At 40.4% G+C, this 21,550-nt stretch overlaps 1 protein-coding gene across 1 annotated transcript in view; it reads right to left on the minus strand.

The window, feature by feature from the left end:
* The window catches only part of LOC119724014, a 111,693-nt gene that overhangs the window by 2,921 nt on the left and 87,222 nt on the right, over positions 1–21,550 (minus strand). The window contains exons 103-127 of the mRNA XM_038194934.1: positions 21,075–21,365; positions 20,879–20,982; positions 19,905–20,120; positions 19,487–19,661; positions 19,214–19,362; positions 18,970–19,086; positions 17,816–17,971; positions 15,891–16,185; positions 14,951–15,102; positions 14,419–14,597; positions 14,123–14,252; positions 13,100–13,310; positions 12,096–12,292; positions 11,492–11,675; positions 10,769–10,939; positions 10,156–10,378; positions 9,690–9,769; positions 9,279–9,404; positions 8,342–8,492; positions 7,615–7,757; positions 7,221–7,309; positions 6,595–6,799; positions 5,338–5,505; positions 1,212–1,354; positions 599–838 (exon numbers count right to left, since the gene is read on the minus strand). Coding sequence (XP_038050862.1) covers positions 599–838; positions 1,212–1,354; positions 5,338–5,505; positions 6,595–6,799; positions 7,221–7,309; positions 7,615–7,757; positions 8,342–8,492; positions 9,279–9,404; positions 9,690–9,769; positions 10,156–10,378; positions 10,769–10,939; positions 11,492–11,675; positions 12,096–12,292; positions 13,100–13,310; positions 14,123–14,252; positions 14,419–14,597; positions 14,951–15,102; positions 15,891–16,185; positions 17,816–17,971; positions 18,970–19,086; positions 19,214–19,362; positions 19,487–19,661; positions 19,905–20,120; positions 20,879–20,982; positions 21,075–21,365 — 4,295 coding nt within the window. The remainder of the gene's footprint in view (positions 1–598; positions 839–1,211; positions 1,355–5,337; positions 5,506–6,594; positions 6,800–7,220; positions 7,310–7,614; positions 7,758–8,341; positions 8,493–9,278; positions 9,405–9,689; positions 9,770–10,155; positions 10,379–10,768; positions 10,940–11,491; positions 11,676–12,095; positions 12,293–13,099; positions 13,311–14,122; positions 14,253–14,418; positions 14,598–14,950; positions 15,103–15,890; positions 16,186–17,815; positions 17,972–18,969; positions 19,087–19,213; positions 19,363–19,486; positions 19,662–19,904; positions 20,121–20,878; positions 20,983–21,074; positions 21,366–21,550) is intronic.

Below are 21,550 nucleotides of genomic sequence, written 5' to 3' on the forward strand. Positions count from 1 at the left end.
TAATTTCAGACAGTTTAGGATTTATTTAATATTGACTAGAGTGCCGTCTGAAATAATCGTTCCGTATTAAAAGAGCTTTCGGCATGAACATCCCTCCAGCTAAGATGTAAGAAATAGGTTGGGTTGGCGCAACTCTTAGAATGCCAGCATGAAACGGGTGTATAACCCGACATTGATGGGGCAAATGAGAAAATATGGACCGCTAAAATGTAAATAGACATCATACAAATGCTGAGAACAGACGTGACATAGTAAAGTTGTATGGACAATTTCACCGGTTGCTGAAAGCAAACAGCACCATGGTGCAGGAATGGCTGTAATTTCACATCGGTGGTGTACCATTATTAGAAAGTTTACACTTAATTATGATTCTAAAAATTGATCCAAACATTTTAAGGTGCTGGAACAGAGTGCCAGGATTGGGATCAAACCAAAGTTGATTCAACTGCACCAGAAAATAAATATTTCTATGAATTAAGCGTGATTAATCACACGCTTACATTTTAAAGCAGAGGAACACTTAATAATCGAGCTTCAATCAGCATGACAGAACACTTAGTAAGCAAGACACTATTAACAAATGACCACTGCAGGTTACCTTTTCATGAGGCAACTTTAGCCCACATGGGATGACTGGCCCCTCCCTGTCTCCAGAGGGCTCACTGCACTTCTGCGTAGACGGCACAGTCTTTACTTCCTCTGTCAGCGTCAGAGTGCCATAGGTCGGGGGCTGGATTATAATGGTCAGGTTATCATCGCTGTCAACGTCATACGCTCCAAGCTCAGCCCTCAGGTCCTTGTAGGCCACATTGGATAGTGTGTTCTGCTCAACTGTTAACTTTTCATGAAAACATATGGAGAATTTTTAAAAAGTAAATTCAACTGTCACAAACTGCTACAGCAAAGTAGGGTTTGGCGCAGTGAAGGCTTATGACACTTGCAAAAATCACCAGGGCCTATATTTGTGGTTGACAAGGTAACAACATAAAAGCTAATTATTGTTGGTGAATTGCTCTTTTTTTTTAAATGCATATTGAAAAAGACGTAAGAGGACAAGATTGTGAATTGTTTGCATAAATTGATTTCAAGTGAGGCTTTCTTTCAGGAATGAAAATACCTTCAATTTTGGAGAAGGAAAACACTAGGAATCAAACAATTTTTCTAAATATAAGGTATCGATATTTCGTGCGAGAGAATAAAACATAATTTACCAAATCGATGCGGCCGTTGCCGACAACCTGGCCATTCAGAGCACTGTACAATACAGGGATATCGTTGATCGGTCTCACTTCAATTGTAAAACTGGCGTTAGTAGACAGAGGTTCTCGCTCAGTTAAAGTCTTTATCTCTTTCACTGAAGAGGAAGAAGGAAACAGCGTCAAAGATATTTTCGACATGAATTTGCATTTATCAAAAATATACTGCAACTAGCAAACAAACAAACAAACAAACAAATAAAACCGATGAAGCTTGGCGGAGGTAATACTCGACGTCAAGTCATCACATCACACTTTACTGATGGAGTCACCGTCCCTCGACCACGGGCCAAACATTCCCGACCAAGTTCTTGACATACCGGGCTGTCTGTGTTTACGTCTTGCACGCGTAATACAAGGCTGTGAAAATAAACTTGCCGCCATAACGGCATCCGACCGTTGACAAATCGCGTGATGACGCACGAGCGAGAATGCGCGAGATCATTTGAACTGTACCGGTTATCATCTCCCCGATGCCCACCGTCGTGGAAACCTGTATTGGCTTAACTTGATAGTGCAAACTTCGCCTGCATTCAATTGTAATTTCATGAAACTTATGCGCCTATCAATTGTTTCCCCCACCCCTCCGCCCCCTTGGCTGCCCCACTCAAGACGTCGGGATTGTCACTTTTGAAGTTACAAAATCCCCACCCCTCGGGCAAAATTTAAGTGACAATCCCCGACCATGCCCCAACGTATTCGGAAAGGTGTCAAAATAAAAACTGCCTACTTTAGCGTGGTTTGTATTAATTAAAGTGTACAAAATACTGAACGGAAGTTCAGTTTATGATGTGAGAGGGAAGGGTGAAAATGCGTGGAATATAAATGAAATTTATGAACGTTGATGCATGCAATTCTTATTTTCAAAGAAGACATTTTCCTTTTATTGCCTTTGGTCCAATAATATAATACTTGAATTGGATTTTGTTAAATTAAGCAGACATATCTCTAGAAAATAAGCTAACAAAAATGTTGGTGAGGCGTTATCAACATAGACTGCTTTTACACGGGACCAGAACAGTAAAACTGTGATCCATGAAGTTATGTGTTCGATTTTATTTTCTCAATCGAACTCGAAGCATTCAGTATCATAATATTTAAGTCCATTTTCTAAATTACAATCGTACCTTTCCAATTTTCCTCTATCTTAATGCAGAAAATATTATTCATACAGTGTACAATAGTCACAAACCATTCTTTCGTTAGCTAAGAGCAGAATTTTATTGTGTCTATGGAGAGACAAAAAAGCCATAAAACATTTATTTTTAGATGAGAAAAATTATATCGCATAAACTCCAAGGACGTTAGAGGCTCCGTCAAACTCCATATTGACGTCTACCGATATTGATTCTATTGTTGAGTCTAGACATTATGTGCAGTTTACAGGGCTACCTTTTCCAGGGCAGAAGCAAAGTTAAATAGAGTAAATGGCGACTACACACTTTTTCTCTTCTTCTTTTAATTTGGTTGACTGGTTTGTTTTCTAGTAGTCTATGTAATATACCGTGGCGAAAGCCATGGTCTATAATTTTTGAACAGATTCGCTGAGTAATTATGCAACTTGGACAGCCGCATCTCGACCTCTAGATTTTGACCAATCAGCGGGCGCTTTCTATGTTGGGTCATGGGTCATTTGCCCATTGTTGCGTCAAGACATGGATAGAAAAAAACGCTAGACACAGCAACAAAGGCCGTAGTCACGCGCTCTGTATTATGTTACGCAACACGCGCGCGGCGGCTGTTGTATTAAAAAACACTGCATTCGAATTGACCAATCACAGTTTTAGTCCTGATTTGGGAATGAAATGAAGTCACGATTTTAGTAAAGTCGACTCCGATTGGCTGGTGCACGGCTTGCATATATCTGCATGTCTAGGCATATCAGGCGTTAGACAGGAGACTTGGCTCCGTGGAAGACGGGTGATACTCAACTAGTTTTCTAGAGCAATTCATCAACAACACGGAGGCAGGAGGCCTATTTCTAGTGCAAGGGTGAATTATGAGAGCTCCTTGCTGAAAATACTTTCAACGAATTGTTCTTCCTGCTTTAAGCTCATGAATATTAATTTGCATTGAAGAATTGTTCCCCCAATACCATTCAGTCAACCAATTCATGAAAAAAACACAAAAAGTGGGTCAAAAAAATTACGGCGTGGAGTTCAGGGCCCGCTTAAGGGCCCCGAAAATGTTTTGGATTCTAGATGCTCTGTGGTGCGATCTGAGGCAATTTCTGACCACTTTAACTAATGTTTTTTTGAGGAAAAGATGGTGGTGTACTCATTGCATGCCTTTATTGCGATGTCACATAAAAACAAAACAAAAATGTTTGCTTTTACCTAGGTAGATTTGTCCCCCTCCAGGTAAAAATGTCCCCCTGCCCAACGGTGAAAGTGTCCCCCGGTAAATGTGTCCCCATGCAGTATATACTGAGAGCAGCAGCGTGTCGCGAGCGCCAGTACATGCTGCAAGATATGTGGCAGTGATTATCACATGTGTACATGCGTCTCCCTCTACAATGGAAATTCATCCAATTGGAAATTTCGTTACGCGCTATGATGGGAACAAAGACCAATCCAAGCATAAGCGTTGTATCAATGAGGCGAGGGCCATCGCCAGGCATCGCCGCCGTATTGACCAATCGCGGTAGAATCGCGATTTCACCGTACTCCAAACAGAAACATTGTGTTCACATTATCATCTAATAGACAGAATTAAATTTGTATATTCATGAAGGGCAGAATAAACGTCCAAAATGTATACCTTGTAGAGTGAATTCATAAAAACAATAAAGAGAACTGGCCTTCCGGATTTCAAAAGAGGGGGACAAAAAACCTGGGCGACAAAATTACCTGGGGGGGGGGCAGAATTAACGGGCCGGGGAGGGCACTTTTACCTAGGTAATTCTGTCCCCCCGGACAGTTTTACCGGGGGACAGAATTACCTTCCACACCGGCAATCGTGGACCTAGGACAAAAGGGTTACGAAAAGGGCGTTCAAATTGGTTAAAGTGGTCAGAAAATGCCTCAGATCGCACCACAGAGCATCTAGAATCAAAATAATAATAATAATAATAATAAAAAAAAACCACCTCCGGGTCCTTAAGCGGGCCCCGAACCCCACGCCGTAATTTTTTGGAACCACTTTTTGGGAGACCAAACTTTGAGAGCTGTTGCTAGTCAACCCACGTCTCTGTGTAGCTCCATGTTTCTTAACTTGCATCAAAAAAAGATATGTATGCCTAATTTTAATACGCAAAACTTTACCCCGGTCGACACCTTTTAAAACTCTTCACGTATATCGTTTGCACAGTGGGTGTGTGCAGTACGTGCTTTCCATGTGACGAAAATCCAGTTACAGAAGAATTTCCAGTTACAGAAGAATGTCCAGAATAACGAGTTAATCATTGTTAATGGCACGAGGCAAATCGAGACTTAACACTGGCACAAGTCCTGTGCCAGCTGCGCAAGCAATCATGATAGTATCCGTGTCACGGTGTTGACGTGTACCCAGAAAAAAAATGAAACACACAACGAGCCATGCATAAGTGGCCCTCTTGTGACAAGAAAACTGTTAACTCGTTGTTTTATTCTGTTCAGGCTGCGTCTCTATCACTTGGCTACGGTTATGTACATGTACACAACACGCGCACCTTTGGAAGCCACTGCTCAGCCACTTCCCATAATAGACTTGTGCGTTAATTATTGCCAGCCGTATGGCCAAGTGTCACGGCCTGGCCTGAATACCATCATCTGGACTGGCTGCTAGACGCTTGTTAATTGGCACTCGCTTTGCAGAGTCGCAACTAGGATTAATTTAACCGGTAACCCAGATCCTGAGCACTTCCAAAATCTAACCGATTTGTAATTGTACCACAGAACTCCAAACCGAACCGAACCGAACCGAACCGTTCAGATTACAGACATAACAATTGGACTTGTAACAAACAACTACATAGTAGGGCTACTTTGAAGTGCTTAATAATAAGAAAATGCTATACTGAGAAGCACATGATGTCAAACGTGCCTGGCAAAAAGTCTCCAAAATATAACCTGTGATTTAAAAAAAAAAACCAAAATATTACCTGTGATTTGCAGAGTGACAGTACCATGGCAATCAGCACAAGGTGTATAGCTGAATTCACCACTTTCCGTGATCGTTGTTGTCCCTTGAACGTCCTTGTTACTACCAAGCTCAAAGACTAAGATGTCATCTTCAGCATCGCTAGCTTGGAATGTGTACACCAAAGTTCCTGCAATAATAAGGCAAGTGTGCAGAAAATAATAAAAGAAAAATAAAAGCAAACTTCAGCAACCAATTTAACATATTAGCTACTTGTTCCCAAAATGTAACAATATATATATACTGTTACATTTTGGGAACAAGTAGCTAATATTGATGGATACTTGGCAAACCAAGGATTCTACACACAAGGATTAACGACTCGGCCAAACTCCTGGTTAGATGAGTGATAACAGACCGCACAGGTGGCAAATACCACGAATACTTGCGAACAAAGACCCCTGCGCGCGGCGGCTTTCAGACTTGCAGGGCACTGCGCCCGATCTGGTGTCGAAACCAATCAAGCCACCTAGTTATATTTGTGAATATTAATGAGTCTATGTTTGTCTTTATTATTCTGATAAGTGATAAGAATCTGATAAGTGATAACTACACAGCCATGATAACGCCGACCACAGTATCTTTGGCTTTAAATGAGCTATGTAATGATACTTTTGTTTCAACGGTTCGGGACCAAATCTCTCCAAAACTTCTTAATGAAAGCCTAATTAAACACAACATTGGGGTAAAAGGTGTTTTCCTCGAAATTGGTTTATTTCCCGGGTAAATACTTCATCTATGACGACAAAAACTGCACAATACTGTCTGTAATATCCTGAAGTATTTATTTTTTAAAGCAATTATGGAACAATTATATCTTATATAAGGAGTAGTTTTGCTAACAGTTTCATGCATATTTCCGTTTTAGATGTCATGCCAAAAAAAAAACCACGACACAGTGGTACACCTGGAAAATACGCGATTACAAACCAACTGGTATCCGTTGTCACGCGTCCAACCAATTAAGACAAGTCCGCTCGGTGCATTATGTACTAACGCTCAGAACAGTCGTTTATCCTTGTGTGTAGAATCCGTGGTCAAACAAAGTAGAAAAATTCTAGTGTTAACATTTGGATTTCTAAGAAATGTGTTTGAATCGTTAACTAAACTTCTTAAAAAATCAAACAATGCCCCACAACTTTCATATTTTCTTTCATATTCGAATTTTAGCATACGGGCTATTTTTCCAGATGCATTCTTCCGCCACGGATATACGTACCTGCATCTTCATTCATGAACATAGTCTCTACCAGGTTTATGATTGCAGGCGGGGTATTCGGGATGGCATCAAGAACCTCAGCCAATGCAAACTGAGTCTCATGGCTGAAGTAAGCCGTGTCAGATGGGAAAGACTCCTCTCGCACAGAACGTCGCTTGCGACCTGGCTCTGAGGATGACGAGGCAGGAGCCCATGTAGAACAAACCTACCACGCGAAAGTAAAAGAAGCACGTATTCCTATTTTAGCCGGACGATAAGTAATGAAACAAAATCTACTTTGGCTGAAATAATTAAGAGTTAAGAGTCTTACTTTGTTGAGATGGAAAATTGGAGGTTCATAGCAGCGCCGTGAAGACAGTGAAAAGGTGTTCTTAGAGGAACTGATGCATGGGTAAACACTCAACATTTAAATCAGTGTGCTCGGATTATTTGAAGAATTAACGTGCCAATTGTACAGAGGCACATAGTAAACTGCAAGTCATTCCAACTTCAAACCCTGCTTTAGTTTAGATTGTTCAGATTGAAACGATTTTGCTATTGTTTTAAATTGTGGAATATAACTGTGTTTTCACTGTGTCTTCTTAAATGTTGGCCTATAAAGTAGGCCTGTCAGGAGAATAACCAACCTCCACATTGACCTTGTTCCCATCGTCCAGGTAAGTTATCCGATCTACATCACTGCACGTCTTGGCTGCATCTCGCCATTCAGAGTTATCTACACAAAGGTACGATTTACGACGGTAAAAGTGTGGTTATCATGCGGATAACCACACATAATGATTTTTTGTTGCAGCTTCACTAAGGGTTGGTTGGTACATAACATCATAAACATCCGCTCCCCTTTAAAATGTTGTCAGCTAAGGACTCTGGCCTAATCAATTCACAGTTATAATTTGGATTAAATTCACAAAAACATACACTGCACAAGTGCCTGAGTAAACTATTACAAAATGAAACTTAACACATTCATAATTTATTCAGAGCAAAGAAAATAATGGTAATTTCAGTGTATCTATTCACCTCTGTCCCAGTAAATGAGTCTAGGTTTTGCCTCTGTCCAGTTCCGAGGTGTACTGAGTGTTACGTTGATCATTAGTGGTCCACGGAGCTCAGTCTGCCCAAGACTCGTGATATAGAATGTTGGCTCATACACAAAACGAATTCTATGGGGAATAAACAAGAACTTGTATTTGAAACGAAGTATTTTGTGTTTCCTTCCCTGCCTTTGTCATTATAAACGCAGAGCCCTGCTTGAACACTTTTAATTCTACATCAGAAAACTTCTAAAAGAATGTGACGATTGCACCCAACTAAATATCGACTGTTTTGAAATAGGTCTGATTTTGAAATCGGTCTGATTTCTGCCTGCTTCTGTGCCGAAGTACTCGTCAATGAATTTCTAAGCAGGTACATCTCTCTTTAGCCGCAGGACATGGGCGAAGAGTCGCCAGCGTGCTTCAAGGGTCCTGATGCTGAATGGACCACACTTGCAACGACCATATGCATATGTTTTTTTCCAGTTCATTATTCATTTCCATTTTTCTGTACAGACTTAAATGAACTGTTCAACCACAGCCACGAAGGACCACTCTATACAGCCAACCGCTGTACTCCTTTTATCCAAAATATGCTTCTTCGCAAATTATTAGGGATAATAGCCTTTTCAACACCACGTCTTGGGAATGTCTCACTTTCGTCAATCCATACAGCGTTTTTCTTGAAATATGCATTGAATAGCCACACCAACCTATTTCTGAGAACTCTTGATGTGTACTGGATGGTGTACAGGGGATTGGTGATGTAGGGTTTATAATCCAGGGCAGCAGCCGATGTGAATTCCTGGTTGGTTCTGTTGACATCCAGCAGGCCTAGGATGAGTGAACCGCCCTGGTGTAAACCTGCAATACACAAGTCAGAAATTCACTCAGAGTTCATTCGGTCAATAATGTGTAAACTCTTGAGTAAAAATACTGCACTCACTAAGAAAACCAGATCAAATTGAATCGAATTAAAGCATTAAACACGTAAGATTTACAGGTAAATGGACACGAAACGCTTATCCGGGTAAATAAAGACATTTAAGAAAAAAAAGAAATCAACATATTACTACAAGAAGCATCTCTTTTGGCTTCTCTGCTGAAACTGGGATAAGGTTTGAATTGTACGAATTTTAATGAGAACATAATCATTCACGGCATTTATCTTCTGATGGGTATAACATGATTTCGATTTACCTGTTCTGATGGGTACAACATGATTTTGAAGCAGTGGCTGCACCTTGTATACCATTTAAGAAGGTGCTACATAATGGGTCTCATATTTCTCATAAACTTTATTTGCCTGTCTTTAAAAATAGACATAATTACTCTCTAAATTCCAAAGAGTGAAATTAGAGTTTACTTGTTTTAGAGTGAAAATCACTTTCATTTTCGATTGACAAAAAATGAAAAATGAATCACTTCAGTCAAAGCTCGAGTGAAATTTCGATCTTAACGATTAAGGAAATTCTACTCTAAAACGTCTAGACCCTAGTCTCCGACTGCGGGATTGAGTCTTCACTCGAATGGAGAGATTTTTCACTCTTTAAAATTTAGAGAGTACCAGCGCCTTGAGTACCTAATTGTTGGTAGATACGTGCACTATATAAGACTCTATATAAGATTATTATGATTAGTATCACCCACCTCCCTTTGTAGCCACAGTGAAATCAAAGTGGTTATCTATCGATCTCTTTCTCCTCCTCTTTCTTGTCGGTGATGTCAGAACAAGGTCTGTACCATTGGTTGATGTCGTCACCATATCACTGTCTCCTGTTGAAAATTTAGTGAAACTAGGTAGTTATTAGTTGACAAGCGAGAATTTTATTGTTTGAGATGAAAACAGTTTAAGCATCAATGCTAACCCTTAAAAAGAATGGCACGATACTAATATGTTGTTTTTTCTTCCCTATTGCCGTCCACATTTTAGTATGACTTGGCCCTTATACAAAACATGGTGGTAACAAGATTTAGAAACCGCAAAACAAAGAGCCCTAGTTAATGTCTGTCTTCAAAATGCACGCGATTTGTTCATGTTTTGTGGTTTTTAATACTGACCTAGCACGGTTGAGGTTCCTGCTGATACTGTCACACACAGCGTAGCTGCGTTACACATCTTCATCCGGGTATGAAGAAGCCTAAGTGGTAATAAAAATGTCGTCAAATTTTACAGTTAATCAGTCTTAAGTCAAAATGTTTCAATCTGATTCAATGTCTTAAGTTGCTCAGTTGGATATAAGTAACTTATAAACCAATTAATACTTAGAATGTCAAGATTAACAGTTGGCGTGATGTTAGGTTCTGGTTCTGGTGGAATACTGCATAATCTCAGGGATGTAATATTATGCAGGCCGTTGATGCAGGCCGTTGATGTTGGCTGTAACACTGTAACACTGTTGGCTGTAACACTGTCAGCTTCGCTCAGTAAAGGTCCAGAGTATAGCATACATATGGCAGTCTTCCCTTGCATGCAATATAACCCGGCCTGTAATACTGATTGGGGTAAATACATATACACACTTACTTTCCAGGTTCCATATTGAACTTGGCAGCCTTTTTAGTCACGTCCACTTGATTGGCGTTATTTGGCGCTTGAAAGTCCGTGATATTGAACCTTTCTTCCCGTTCACCGGCCCGGACGTTGATCATTCCATTCTCTATGGCCACTGAGCCAGAGGAGTTACCTCCAACCACCATGCATGGAACAATGTCATCTGAGAGCTCGGCTGAGCTACTCACACAATACTCTACGAAGAAGCGAGATACATCGTATTAGATACTTATGGTTTAACCAAAACTTAACAAGGAAACTCTTCGCATAAATGGACAATGTGGTCTGAATTAGGCAAGATCAGATACCCAACAATGAGACGTCTCACTGACACAAAGTGAAAGGATGGAGGTTTACATGTGAATGGTCAGATAATGAAATATTTTAGCTGTCAGAACTGCAGGCAAGGTGTTCTGTGTTGAGCACATGTGGTCAGTCAGTGAGACGCTGACAATAAAAAGTTTTGGCAAAAATTAAACCATTTGCTGTCAGTTAAAAACTGTTCAGAAGTATATTCGAATGGATAATTAGCTTGATGCAGGGACTCAGCAAAATGAACCAGAACAGGCACTTCAAGTTGTCATACCATAACGGACAATTGATTCATCCTTTGGTTTTGACCAGGAGGTACCAGTCTTTGTTGCGTCTTCACTTTTCTCCACCCCAGGAGGGTAAACTTCCTCCTGAAACTTCTTGCTAAACAGGGAAGTGGCGTTGGCGTCATCTGCCGCGGGCTCCTCAAGAAGCACAGTTACACCTAAAAAATGTAAAAAGGGAACTCCGTTTTATAAAGTTAACATCGTAGCTTTGTGATGGCATCTTCAAAAAAACCCGTTTGGTCCTAAGGTATCTGCATAAATAAAGCCTGTTCTTCTGGAAAGTCAGTGTTGGTTCCATAGGCCTCCCCCATCTACAATTTCCCGCTTCACTGATAGCGTTCAGAGGCAACACAGCATTATATGTCTACGGGTTGTGCAGTGACACGTTGCTGCCTGTCTGAATGTCTATCTGGCTTTACTTAACATCACATTGTACTATGGTTTCCAAGCCTGCTCCATTAATAGCTTTCAGAGTCACATAGTAGGTAGTGTTGTGAGGCAGTAATCCTGTCAGATCACTGAATATCTTGTCTGTTTGTCTGTATGTCAGTCTATCTGTAGCTACCATCCCATTCTACTACGGCTTCCAAGCCTGCTCCACTGATAGCAATCAGAGTCACACAGTATGTATTGTTGTGATGCAGTAATCCTGTCAGATCACTGTCAGGTTGTCTGTTTGTCTGTCTATATATCAGTCTTTCTCTACCTACCATCACATTCTACCATGGTTTCCAAGCCTGCTCCATTGATAGCTTTCAGAGTCACATAGTATGTAGTGTTGTGGTGGAGTAATCCTACCAGATCGCTGTTGGTGGCTGTCTGATTCAACCCAACGTTGACAAAGTCTTGCAGGTCTGTTGCCCCTTTAGAGGTTCCTATTGCCCAGTAATGCTCCTAGGGAGTAAGATTTCAGATAATTATTGTTGCTGTGTTCTCGATGCAAAAGGTTTGACTTTGGCAAGGACATGCTCAAGTCTGTGAGAAACAGCAATGGAAGTTTTTTGAACTGATGCGCATACAAAAACAAGGTGCTCTCACTCTACCCTTCCGAGTGTGCTATAAATATATAAGTCTGGCCAGCAGCTATGTTCTTTTCACACAATTAGTTGCATCACACATTTAGAATGGATACATATTCAAAGTATTACTTCTCGATATGTCAAACCTTTGACTAGGATCTCTGTATGAATATGGTTTGCATAAATCAATTTTAATTGATATATTAAAAAGGAAAATCCTAAAAACATAAACCTTTAGTAGGACTTTCAATCAAACGCCAAGTATGGATCAATACAATTTTAATAACGCTGCTACCTTGACCAAGCTTTCCATATCACTGAAGCGCCACAATACACTGATGGTAGAGTTTGATGACTGAAATGATGTCGGCTGGTATTGGTTAACATTGAGGTCTACGTGGAAGAACAAATCTAGCTGCGCCGGAGTGTCGTCAACGTAGAACCCATTTGAGGATGCTACTACCGTTTTCCCGTTTCCTAAGAAAGATTTCACTGTGACGCAAATGCACCAAACACAAATTAAATGTAATGCGAACTTTTAGCTCAAGGAATAATGGAGAAATCAGCGACAATGCGCTGTTTTAATGACGAAAGTGGCAACATTTTTTTTTTTACAAATAATGCAAAATTGTCGTAAATTTCCGGTTGTAAAAGGTACTTCTGGCTGGTTATAATTATGAGTTTTTTTGTTATTCCATTAGTGTTCGGAGATTTATACACAGCCTTATATCCTTTGATTGGTCCTTTAGGAAATTTCTACTATTAGATGGTCAAGCTTTGAGTCAATAGTTGTTCTTGTGCGACTGAAGCTAAACAGGTTATCATAGGAGATGGGAGATGTAGTCGGGAAAAGGCTTGAAAGGTATTTTTTTTGTTTTCACTAGAAACTATATCCGGCAAAAATCTTTCATTGTGGCCATCTCCACATAATAAGGTATTCGTTGACAATGTTTGTACAAAATGTGCTGCTGCTAAACAAAATGCGGTATTTCAAATAGGAGCGTGTCAACTACAACAGGTCTTTGAAAATCAACTTGGGTTTCGTTATATTCCGCTCACACTACTCCTCGAATCCGTGCGTGTATACCAACTCAATTTACAATTGCTCAGGTATCAATTTTGTGATAGCATGCGAGGCCTGAATCCCAGATATTACACAAACGTTGAAATGGCAACTTTGCCAATGTGATTAGACACTGCTTGTTTAGTAGGTTTAATCCAAAACAAATGTTGCAAGGGAAATTCTTCATAGTTAAATCCAAGTTGATATCCAGTGTTGTAATCAAACTAATATCTCACCTGTCAAGAAGAATGGAAGCGATCCCTTATCTTCTTGAGAGGATGGTGTTGTTGCATTAGTGTCATTGTCAAGCATTACATTTAAGAGCTCGAGTCTTTGCAGAGTCAGGTTGGTGATTGTGAACGTGATGGGAACAGCGTCAAGAGTACACGAAGGATCGCACTGGTACTGATCGCAGAGATTGATGCATGGGACGCAAGGCCGGGCAACCTGTTGATGAGGGAGACAGAGGAAGAAAAGAGAGGGTGGGGAGGGGTACAATGCTCAAAGAATTGATTATAGATTGCAGGATTCATAACGCTTGGCCTGAAATATTTTCTGGTTTTCTTTTGTTGAAACATTTCCAATGAAAGAATTCCACTAAGGGCGGACCCACACAAAAATAGTTCTCCGCAAATTTTTAGGTCGCCCAATGGCCGGCCTGGTGCTGCTTAATCACGGGGGGGGGGGGAGCTTGGGCTGGACCTTTTTGGACGTTAGGGGGCGCTCTTTATCATACAAATTTTGTTGGAAAAAAATTTGTATTAAAATCGAGAAAAAAAATGTCACCAAGACCAAACAGACCGATGGGTTTCTCATGAGAACGGTCCCTTACCTGTTCAAAATTTCATGTTGGTAAGAAAATGAAATATTTATGTTTGTGCAATCCTATAGCCCTAGCATAACCCACTTATAGTCACTGGAGACGTCGATGTACCATATGGGGGAAGTAGCTGGAGTGTCAGTTTGATGTTGCTAAAAAGTATCTCCCTTTTTTTTCCATTTGTGATTCCAAAAACGAATTTCTGACAGAAAGGACAAGCACACTGAGCATTAAGATACTGCATGCTCATTACGATGACAGGACAACCTCGAGGTTTTAACGTAATCTGGTTCGCTTATAATATTAGTCATGTAATATTTGTAATCTAAGTGTTTAACATAGCTGATTTAAGGAAGAAAAAGACAATTAGCAAGTCTATACAGCGTATACAAGTTTTCAGAAACACGGAATCTATATTTGATGATAAGATTCAGCTTACCTCCTTGAATGCCACAACATCGGTTGCTCCTGCTACTGATCCAATTCCGGCAAAGTAGCGCGAGACAGGACTGGTTCCTGCTCTAAATGGTGCCCCGTAACGACACAAATTACCTTGATCAGGTGGCATCCTATATCAGAACAGAGTGATAGGGCTTACAAATGAATGATACAGTAACGCATGCTAAAATACAACTATTGAATTAAACCAAAAAGACGCAAGATGTGGTCAACCGGTTCAAAACTTAACATGCTATAGTACAGCAATTTCAGACCAAGGAGTTTAGTTTCACGAACCTCAAATTTGTGAGTGTTGCGGTGACAGACGGAGGATTGAAGGGGTCTTGTAGCTCGGCGACATAGCTGTCTCGATTAAAGACGTGGAGGATAAGCTTCGTGGATGAGGACAGGACTGGTATGCCAGTAAGCGAGGAGAGTAGCTTACCGTCAACGTAAACTTCAAAGGACCATTCATCCTAGTACAACACAACAATTTCAAAGAGTGTGATGGAAAACTCGACTTTGTTCACACAATTTCAAGGCATAGACCACATTAAATAGGAACCTGTAACCAATGGGCAACTGAGGCCTTAGAAACTTGATGCAAACTTGAACTTTAACATCTCTCTGATTCTAAACCTTACGATGGAATTTAGTCACTGACCAGATTTAGACAAAACCAAAAGCATTGACAACAACGGTGGTGACATCAGCAGCGGAATCAGATGTAAACAATGGAAACTGCAGTATTATGAATATCAGCAACATAAATAAAAGATAACCCTCGTAGAATTTTCCTGAATACAACCAACAACGATAAAAAGTATACCTCATCTGCATCAAATGGCATGACTTTGAAGTGGATGGAGTAATGTCGCTCCTCTACTGATGGATCAAAATCTAGATCGACAGGTTGTGACGTCACAGGCCAAGCATCATCAAGGTAGCGACACCACAAAACAGCTTGAGACGCTCCGCCATCTAGAAAAGACAACACGTTCAAATCATCTTGGCGTTCTGAACACATCATACACTATTATAAAAGTTGTGCCCAACAAAAAAGATACCAATCACTAGATGTTTTTAAGGTTTTAAAAAGGCCAAAGAACTGATACATAATCAATCAATCAATCAGTCAATCAATCAAGTCGAGAACATATGGCAGCTCGAGCCCGCCCAATGATGTTGGTCCAGATGACCTAGTCCAGCATGCATGAGTGAAGGTCCTCAGCGGTGGCCTAGCCGTCGAGACCGGTACTCGAACCCACACTCTGCTGATCAGAAACACCAGCAGAGCTTGAGTCCGGTGTTCTTAACCGCTCGGCCATGACACTCCAACAGTATGTCCCGTTTCAGCATGTCCACGAAGGAGACACTTCTTCTCCCAAGTGAGGCAGTACCTAATGTGGTCCCCCCAGAGATACAGAGAGCGTGCACCAACAAGCTCGGAATAAGGGAAAAAAGAGCAGAAAAATAGAACTACTCTGAAATAATCAGAAATTGTATAGGGTAATGAGACCAGGTAGCTGGGAGAATAACTTTCTCCGATATTAAATGATAACCCCTGTCGTGATGCAGTCATTCGATGCTCAAAGATGAACTCCATAGTATGATTAACCTGAATACTCTCATCCTCTCCTATATTAAGGGGGGATTTTTAAATGACAATAAAGTGACATGGTTTGGTGGTTACAGAAACAGAGTTGTATCAAACCATCTCTACCAGTAAAGCATACTTGTTAAAATGCTTGTTGAGAAGACTGTCTTACTTGGATAGAGTTGGAAGCCGCAAGCTCTTTGAGATGTCCATCTCCCACTCTCATCATCGGGAACACTGTCCCCGTTTTCATCAACCTTCCTGATAGTCCAAGGACTGGAAGACGTAGTCATCACGGAAGTGCCATTTTCGTCGGATACTTCAGCCTCTCTAATATTGTCGGTGGCCATGATGAACTCACCGGATGTGGTTAAAGGTCGCATAGAGGTTGTGTTCCCAGATGTTGAGTTGTCAACTGAATCAGATATCCCCAGGAAGTTCAGACAGTCACACTGAGGGCACATGGACTGTAAGACAAATCAGGTTTTTGGATTTAATGTCATAAAAATTGAAGTGTCAGCAGGAGTTTCTTGTAGACAGTTTCTATTACAGTAAAAAAGCAGCAAATATCGGTAATATTTACTTATTAATATTAGTGTCCTGGTCACGAACAAGCCACAATTAAAATACTCTGTTGCAATCTGACATTGAAAGTTTTTCTCACACTGCATTACAAAAATGCCTGAAGTCCTAAGCTGCTGTGCACTTACAATACATTAAAATACAATACAACAGAACGAACACTATATTATCCCAGCAAAGAGGAAATTCCATTGGCATATTTACACGAATACTCACCAGAATTATAACAGATATGAAATTGAAAATTCAAAATAAAAAAAAAAATACTCGAGATTTGTTTCTCCAATTGATTTCATAAAATGCATTAAACAAGTAAAACACACACATACACACGCAAGGTTTCCCCCTATCTGGAAAACAGGTTTAGCGGCATTTTGGGTTAGGTTTATTTATCGCAAAATGAAGAAAAAGGGAATCATAGAAAAAAATTGGGTTGAAAGAGTTTTCAGAGTTTAAGAAAAATGATTTTTTTTTGTACAGGTTTTTCTTTACTACACGAAAACAAAGGAATGTCCACACTAGGTATGTAACGTAAACATGAGTATGCGAGGGTGGGCGTAGGCAAGGCTACACAACGTATCTGAAAACTGGTTTATGTGGACATCTTTTGTTTGGAAGTCCACACAGTGAATGTAATGTTGTCCACGCATTTATGAACAAATATACAGCTACAGCTGGCAACACAGACGAGATTAAGCGCATTAAGCTGATTTTCATTTTACTGTTGTAAAGTGCTTGGAGGAATCTTTGATTCGTATTGCGCATCGCATGGTTCTAGTCCTCCCTTGTAAAAGAAGGTTACATCTGGGGCTACGCACAGATTAGCATGCAGTGGGTATCACCTGGCAGACATATATAGTTCTAACGTACTGATCAGCTGAGATTGACATAAAGCATCCAATGATTCTTGTTTGCAAATAAAACTGCTAGCGTGTTTGAGTGTTTTGCCCGAAATGGTGCAATCCCGATGTCTCATAAACCCTTACACACAAATAGAACAGAAAGTAAGTATGCTCCGTTTAACTGATTTATAAAACATTTATACAATTGTCCGGTTAACATAAATAAGATTTTAATTTCCAAAGGACATGTGTTTGGACATGTCAGATCAACCACTGAATTTTCATCGCTTGTTACAAAATATCTTGCAAAAAATTGTCATCACAGGACCACACCAGCATTCAGGTTGGCGTAGCGGCACTTTCCCCGCCTTCCACCGCATGTGACCCGGGATCGAATCCCGTCTGGGCCAATATGTGGATTGGGTTTTCAGTCCCTACCTGATTCCGTGGGTTTTCCCCAGAATATTATTCTGGGCTTTTCCTCCCATCTCTAAAACTGTAATTTCTTCTCATTGTCTCCTCTCTATAGGTTTCGTCAGGCTTTCCAGCTACAGTGCCTAGGGCACTTTTGAGGAATCCTTTGTTTTGTTACCAGAAAGAAATAAAATAAAAAATAAATAAAATAACTAAATACAAACAAGGAGGATATCGAATACACAGCTTCTTGACTTACTTGATTAAAGGGTTGTTGATAACAGCACTGACAGATCCCTTCTTGCCAGTTCTCCCGTCCATCAAAGTTGAACTCCCCAATCGTGCCATCTGGACCATCCCAGAATAGGATGCTGGTCACGCTGTGCAGGTCAGATTGTGCAGCTATCAAGTCAAACTACAATGGTAAAAACAGTAAGGTGTGTTAGGCAGCTACACTATATCCGTTGTGTATATGACTAAATCGTGCACATGACATACTCTAATTAAGTATTGAAGTAATATAAAACACAAAATGTAAAACTGTAATAATTATAGTATATAATTTATAGGTCGAAGAATTTATATATGATTACATAGTATAACCAGTTAATTGAATCAAAGCATGAACTGTTGAGGACGCTGAACATTCCCGTGGTACTGTACGTAATCTCTGCTATGCAAAAACGTTCACGGTTCAATTATGTTGATATTCATCCGGTTAATATATTTACTACACACAAACATAAGTATCTACTTACGCCCTTGATTGACTAAGTTCAATTTGATTTCGATAAATTAAAACCATGAGCACACAAATTCGTTAAGGAGTATTCAAGTAAGCGTGGCCAAAATTAATTCTGTATTGAAAACAAACCCGTCTCTTTAATGTCTCCAGTAATAACATTTATCCTTACTTACAATGGCCCTCTTAAGATTCACAGGGATGAATTTGAATTGTTTCTTCTTTTTCTCTCCTACCTTCTCAGATTTCAATATGCCTACACCTTAGTCCAATATCATCAGAACAAACACACCGAATCGTGCTTGACGGCCAAAGGAAAATGCTTAACCTCTCACTAAACTAACTTTCTTGGCAATAATTGAAGTGCTTAAACAATTACAACCTGAAAATGAACGATTAAAGACAAACTGTTTTTACCAAATGCCCATGAAATTCTTCTTTACCGAATTTAACCCTAACATTCGTCAATTTGAATTGTAAACGTTTTAAAATAGCCGGGAACCCGGCTTACTTATCAGTGAGCATTTAAATGGAGGCACTTGGATGACTTGTGGTGACCAATTTGTAGTTGAATATACTCAAATCTGGACGCCTTTTCTAATGTATGTATAAGACAAAACATTGTCCATTGACACAACAGAAAATAGTTCCGAGCAGATCACCACACTGACCTCATATTCCGAGCCCCTGACAATCTGTGCATTGGTGACGCAGGCTCCAGACAGCATACGAGGTCCCCTTGTGTCCCGCTCCAACTTCAGTGTCAAACTTTCATCGGATGCAAACACCTGGGGATTCACAGCAAAAGAAGAAAATAAGAATATGACTTTGAAAAAAAAAAACTCTTCTATGTAAATTATTTAAGGATTGGTGTGGCGAAAACGTTTCACTAAACCACAAAGCTTGATAGCCTACCTGCTGTGACTGGTACTCCAGGTCCCAGTGCTCCCTGTTCATGTTCCAGAGTCCCTTGAAGTCCATCGCTGACCATTTTGGGTCAGTGAAGGGAATGTCTCTCATTGGACAAGGTGGGCCCGCTGGGTTAGGCAGGTGTAGGATTGTGCCTGCAGAAATGAAATGAAGCTGTGTACTAAAACCTCGATGATGTGGGTATTACACGTAGGTACTGCCTCCTTATGAATCTAGCTACCACAACGGTACACAAACTGAGCAATATTCTTCATTTACCTTGTACTTGGCTGCGGTCTCCACTGTCTGTAACATCCATCTTGAAGTCCACGCCATCAACCACCAGTCCTGCTGTCGGCTCTGATGAATCGACGAAGATGGGCCCCACCAGGGCCTGGAGGTTATCTCCTGCATGGTTAACCGCTAAAAGCTGGACATAGTAGGGATGGTTTTTCTGAGGAGAGAAAACAAGATAATATTTTAACATTAGAAAATAAGTTCTTGGAGCACACCCTTTGTGGTTAGGTTTAGACTTGCAAAGATCGATTCAAACTAGCTCTCGTGACAAAATTAACTGATCAATAAGCAAATTAATTTTGTTTAAAAAATGCATCCAAAGCTCTTTTGGTAAGAGCATAAATGAACAAAATGTTAATTGTTACTGCAAGCATTAAAATGAAGAGTGTTAATAACACACCTCTAAGGTTAAGTCCACGAATGTGAATTCCCACGTATCAGGGCTGAGTGCCAGCCAGTCCTGGTTTGGTACCACTCTCAGATTGTTGTCATCTCGTACATGACACGATGCAGCTTGCACGATGCGTAAGTTGAACGACTTGATCCCACTCTCATCATCCCTGAAATCCTCCCACACCACAGAGACTGACTCGGCACTGTCGGTGTATGCAACAGGCTAGATGTGTATTAAATGAGTTAAAAATATACAGATTACAAAGTTATGATGATTTGCACTGCTTTAATGACTCTGATAACCATTAAAGAAAAGATGCAGCACAGTCAGATACTGTTATCAGCGGCAGTGAGAAAAATAGCTGACAGAGGAGTTTCACTGTTCTGTTATTATTACATAACGTGTACAGCCAAACCTCCGTGACAGGTGTAGTTTTTGGCAACGAATTAAGTTGTTTTAGAAGTTTCACTGTTCTGACAGCTTGCCGCGTCATAGGCAGGGCCTATACACATCCTTGTCTGAATGGGTGGAGCGATATTATCAGAAAATGTAACTAGTGAATAAGCACCATACATTATACACTGATGTCAACATCGACTTTACTGGTAGATTTGCACTGCTTTAATGACTCTGATAACCATTAAAGAAAAGATGCAGCACAGTCAGATACTGTTATCAGCGGCAGTGAGAAAAATAGCTGACAGAGGAGTTTCACTGTTCTGTTATTATTACATAACGTGTACAGCCAAACCTCCGTGACAGGTGTAATTTTTGGCAACGAATTAAGTTGTTTTAGAAGTTTCACTGTTCTGACAGCTTGCCGCGTCATAGGCAGGGCCTATACACATCCTTGTCTGAATGGGTGGAGCGATATTATCAGAAAATGTAACTAGTGAATAAGCACCATACATTATACACTGATGTCAACATCGACTTTACTGGTAGATTAGTTACACTAAACTACTAATAACTACATTTACCATGTCATAGAAAGGTCCAACACGCAGCCTACCCTTTACGGGTGGAGTGATGTCAACAGAGAAGTAACTCGTTGAGGAGTTACACTGTCCTCCTTCGTTCATTCCTATAAGACACACAGGAAAAAGACGTTAACACTATCTACTGAACTGAAGGCATAACTTGTATTTTTACGCACAATTAATAAATATCACTCACCGACAACAGTCACAAAGTAGGATCCCTCATGCGTGAGATTCAGTCCCTTGACGTCCGCATACGTGTCCTTGCCAACAAAACTCATTGCTCTTTCGCTGAATGTCGCCAATGCCTGCCTCGTCCCCAACAAGATATCCCGGCAATCGATATCTTCGGGTTGGACGGAGGAAGGTGAAGATTCACCCACACCAACGTAATACAGCAGGATGGGCAGAGTGGATTGAAATTCATCCCACACGAGTTGCACCTCGGACACAGAGTTCAAGAACTTGGGCACTCCTACTTCGGATCCTTGTCAGTGCAATAAAGAATTACATATCAAATAAATGTATTAGTATTTACATTCATTTCAACATGAACAGAGTAAAGTCAAACACATACGTTCACTCCATTTAGTTGAGTGCCATTCAACTTTTTCACTTTGGAAATTGCAGAGGTGAATCTTAAAACATATTTACGATGAGAATAAAATACAA

The sequence above is a fragment of the Patiria miniata genome, unplaced genomic scaffold (assembly GCF_015706575.1).
Source record: "Patiria miniata isolate m_02_andy unplaced genomic scaffold, ASM1570657v1 HiC_scaffold_17, whole genome shotgun sequence".
NCBI classification, from domain to species: Eukaryota; Metazoa; Echinodermata; class Asteroidea; order Valvatida; family Asterinidae; genus Patiria; species Patiria miniata.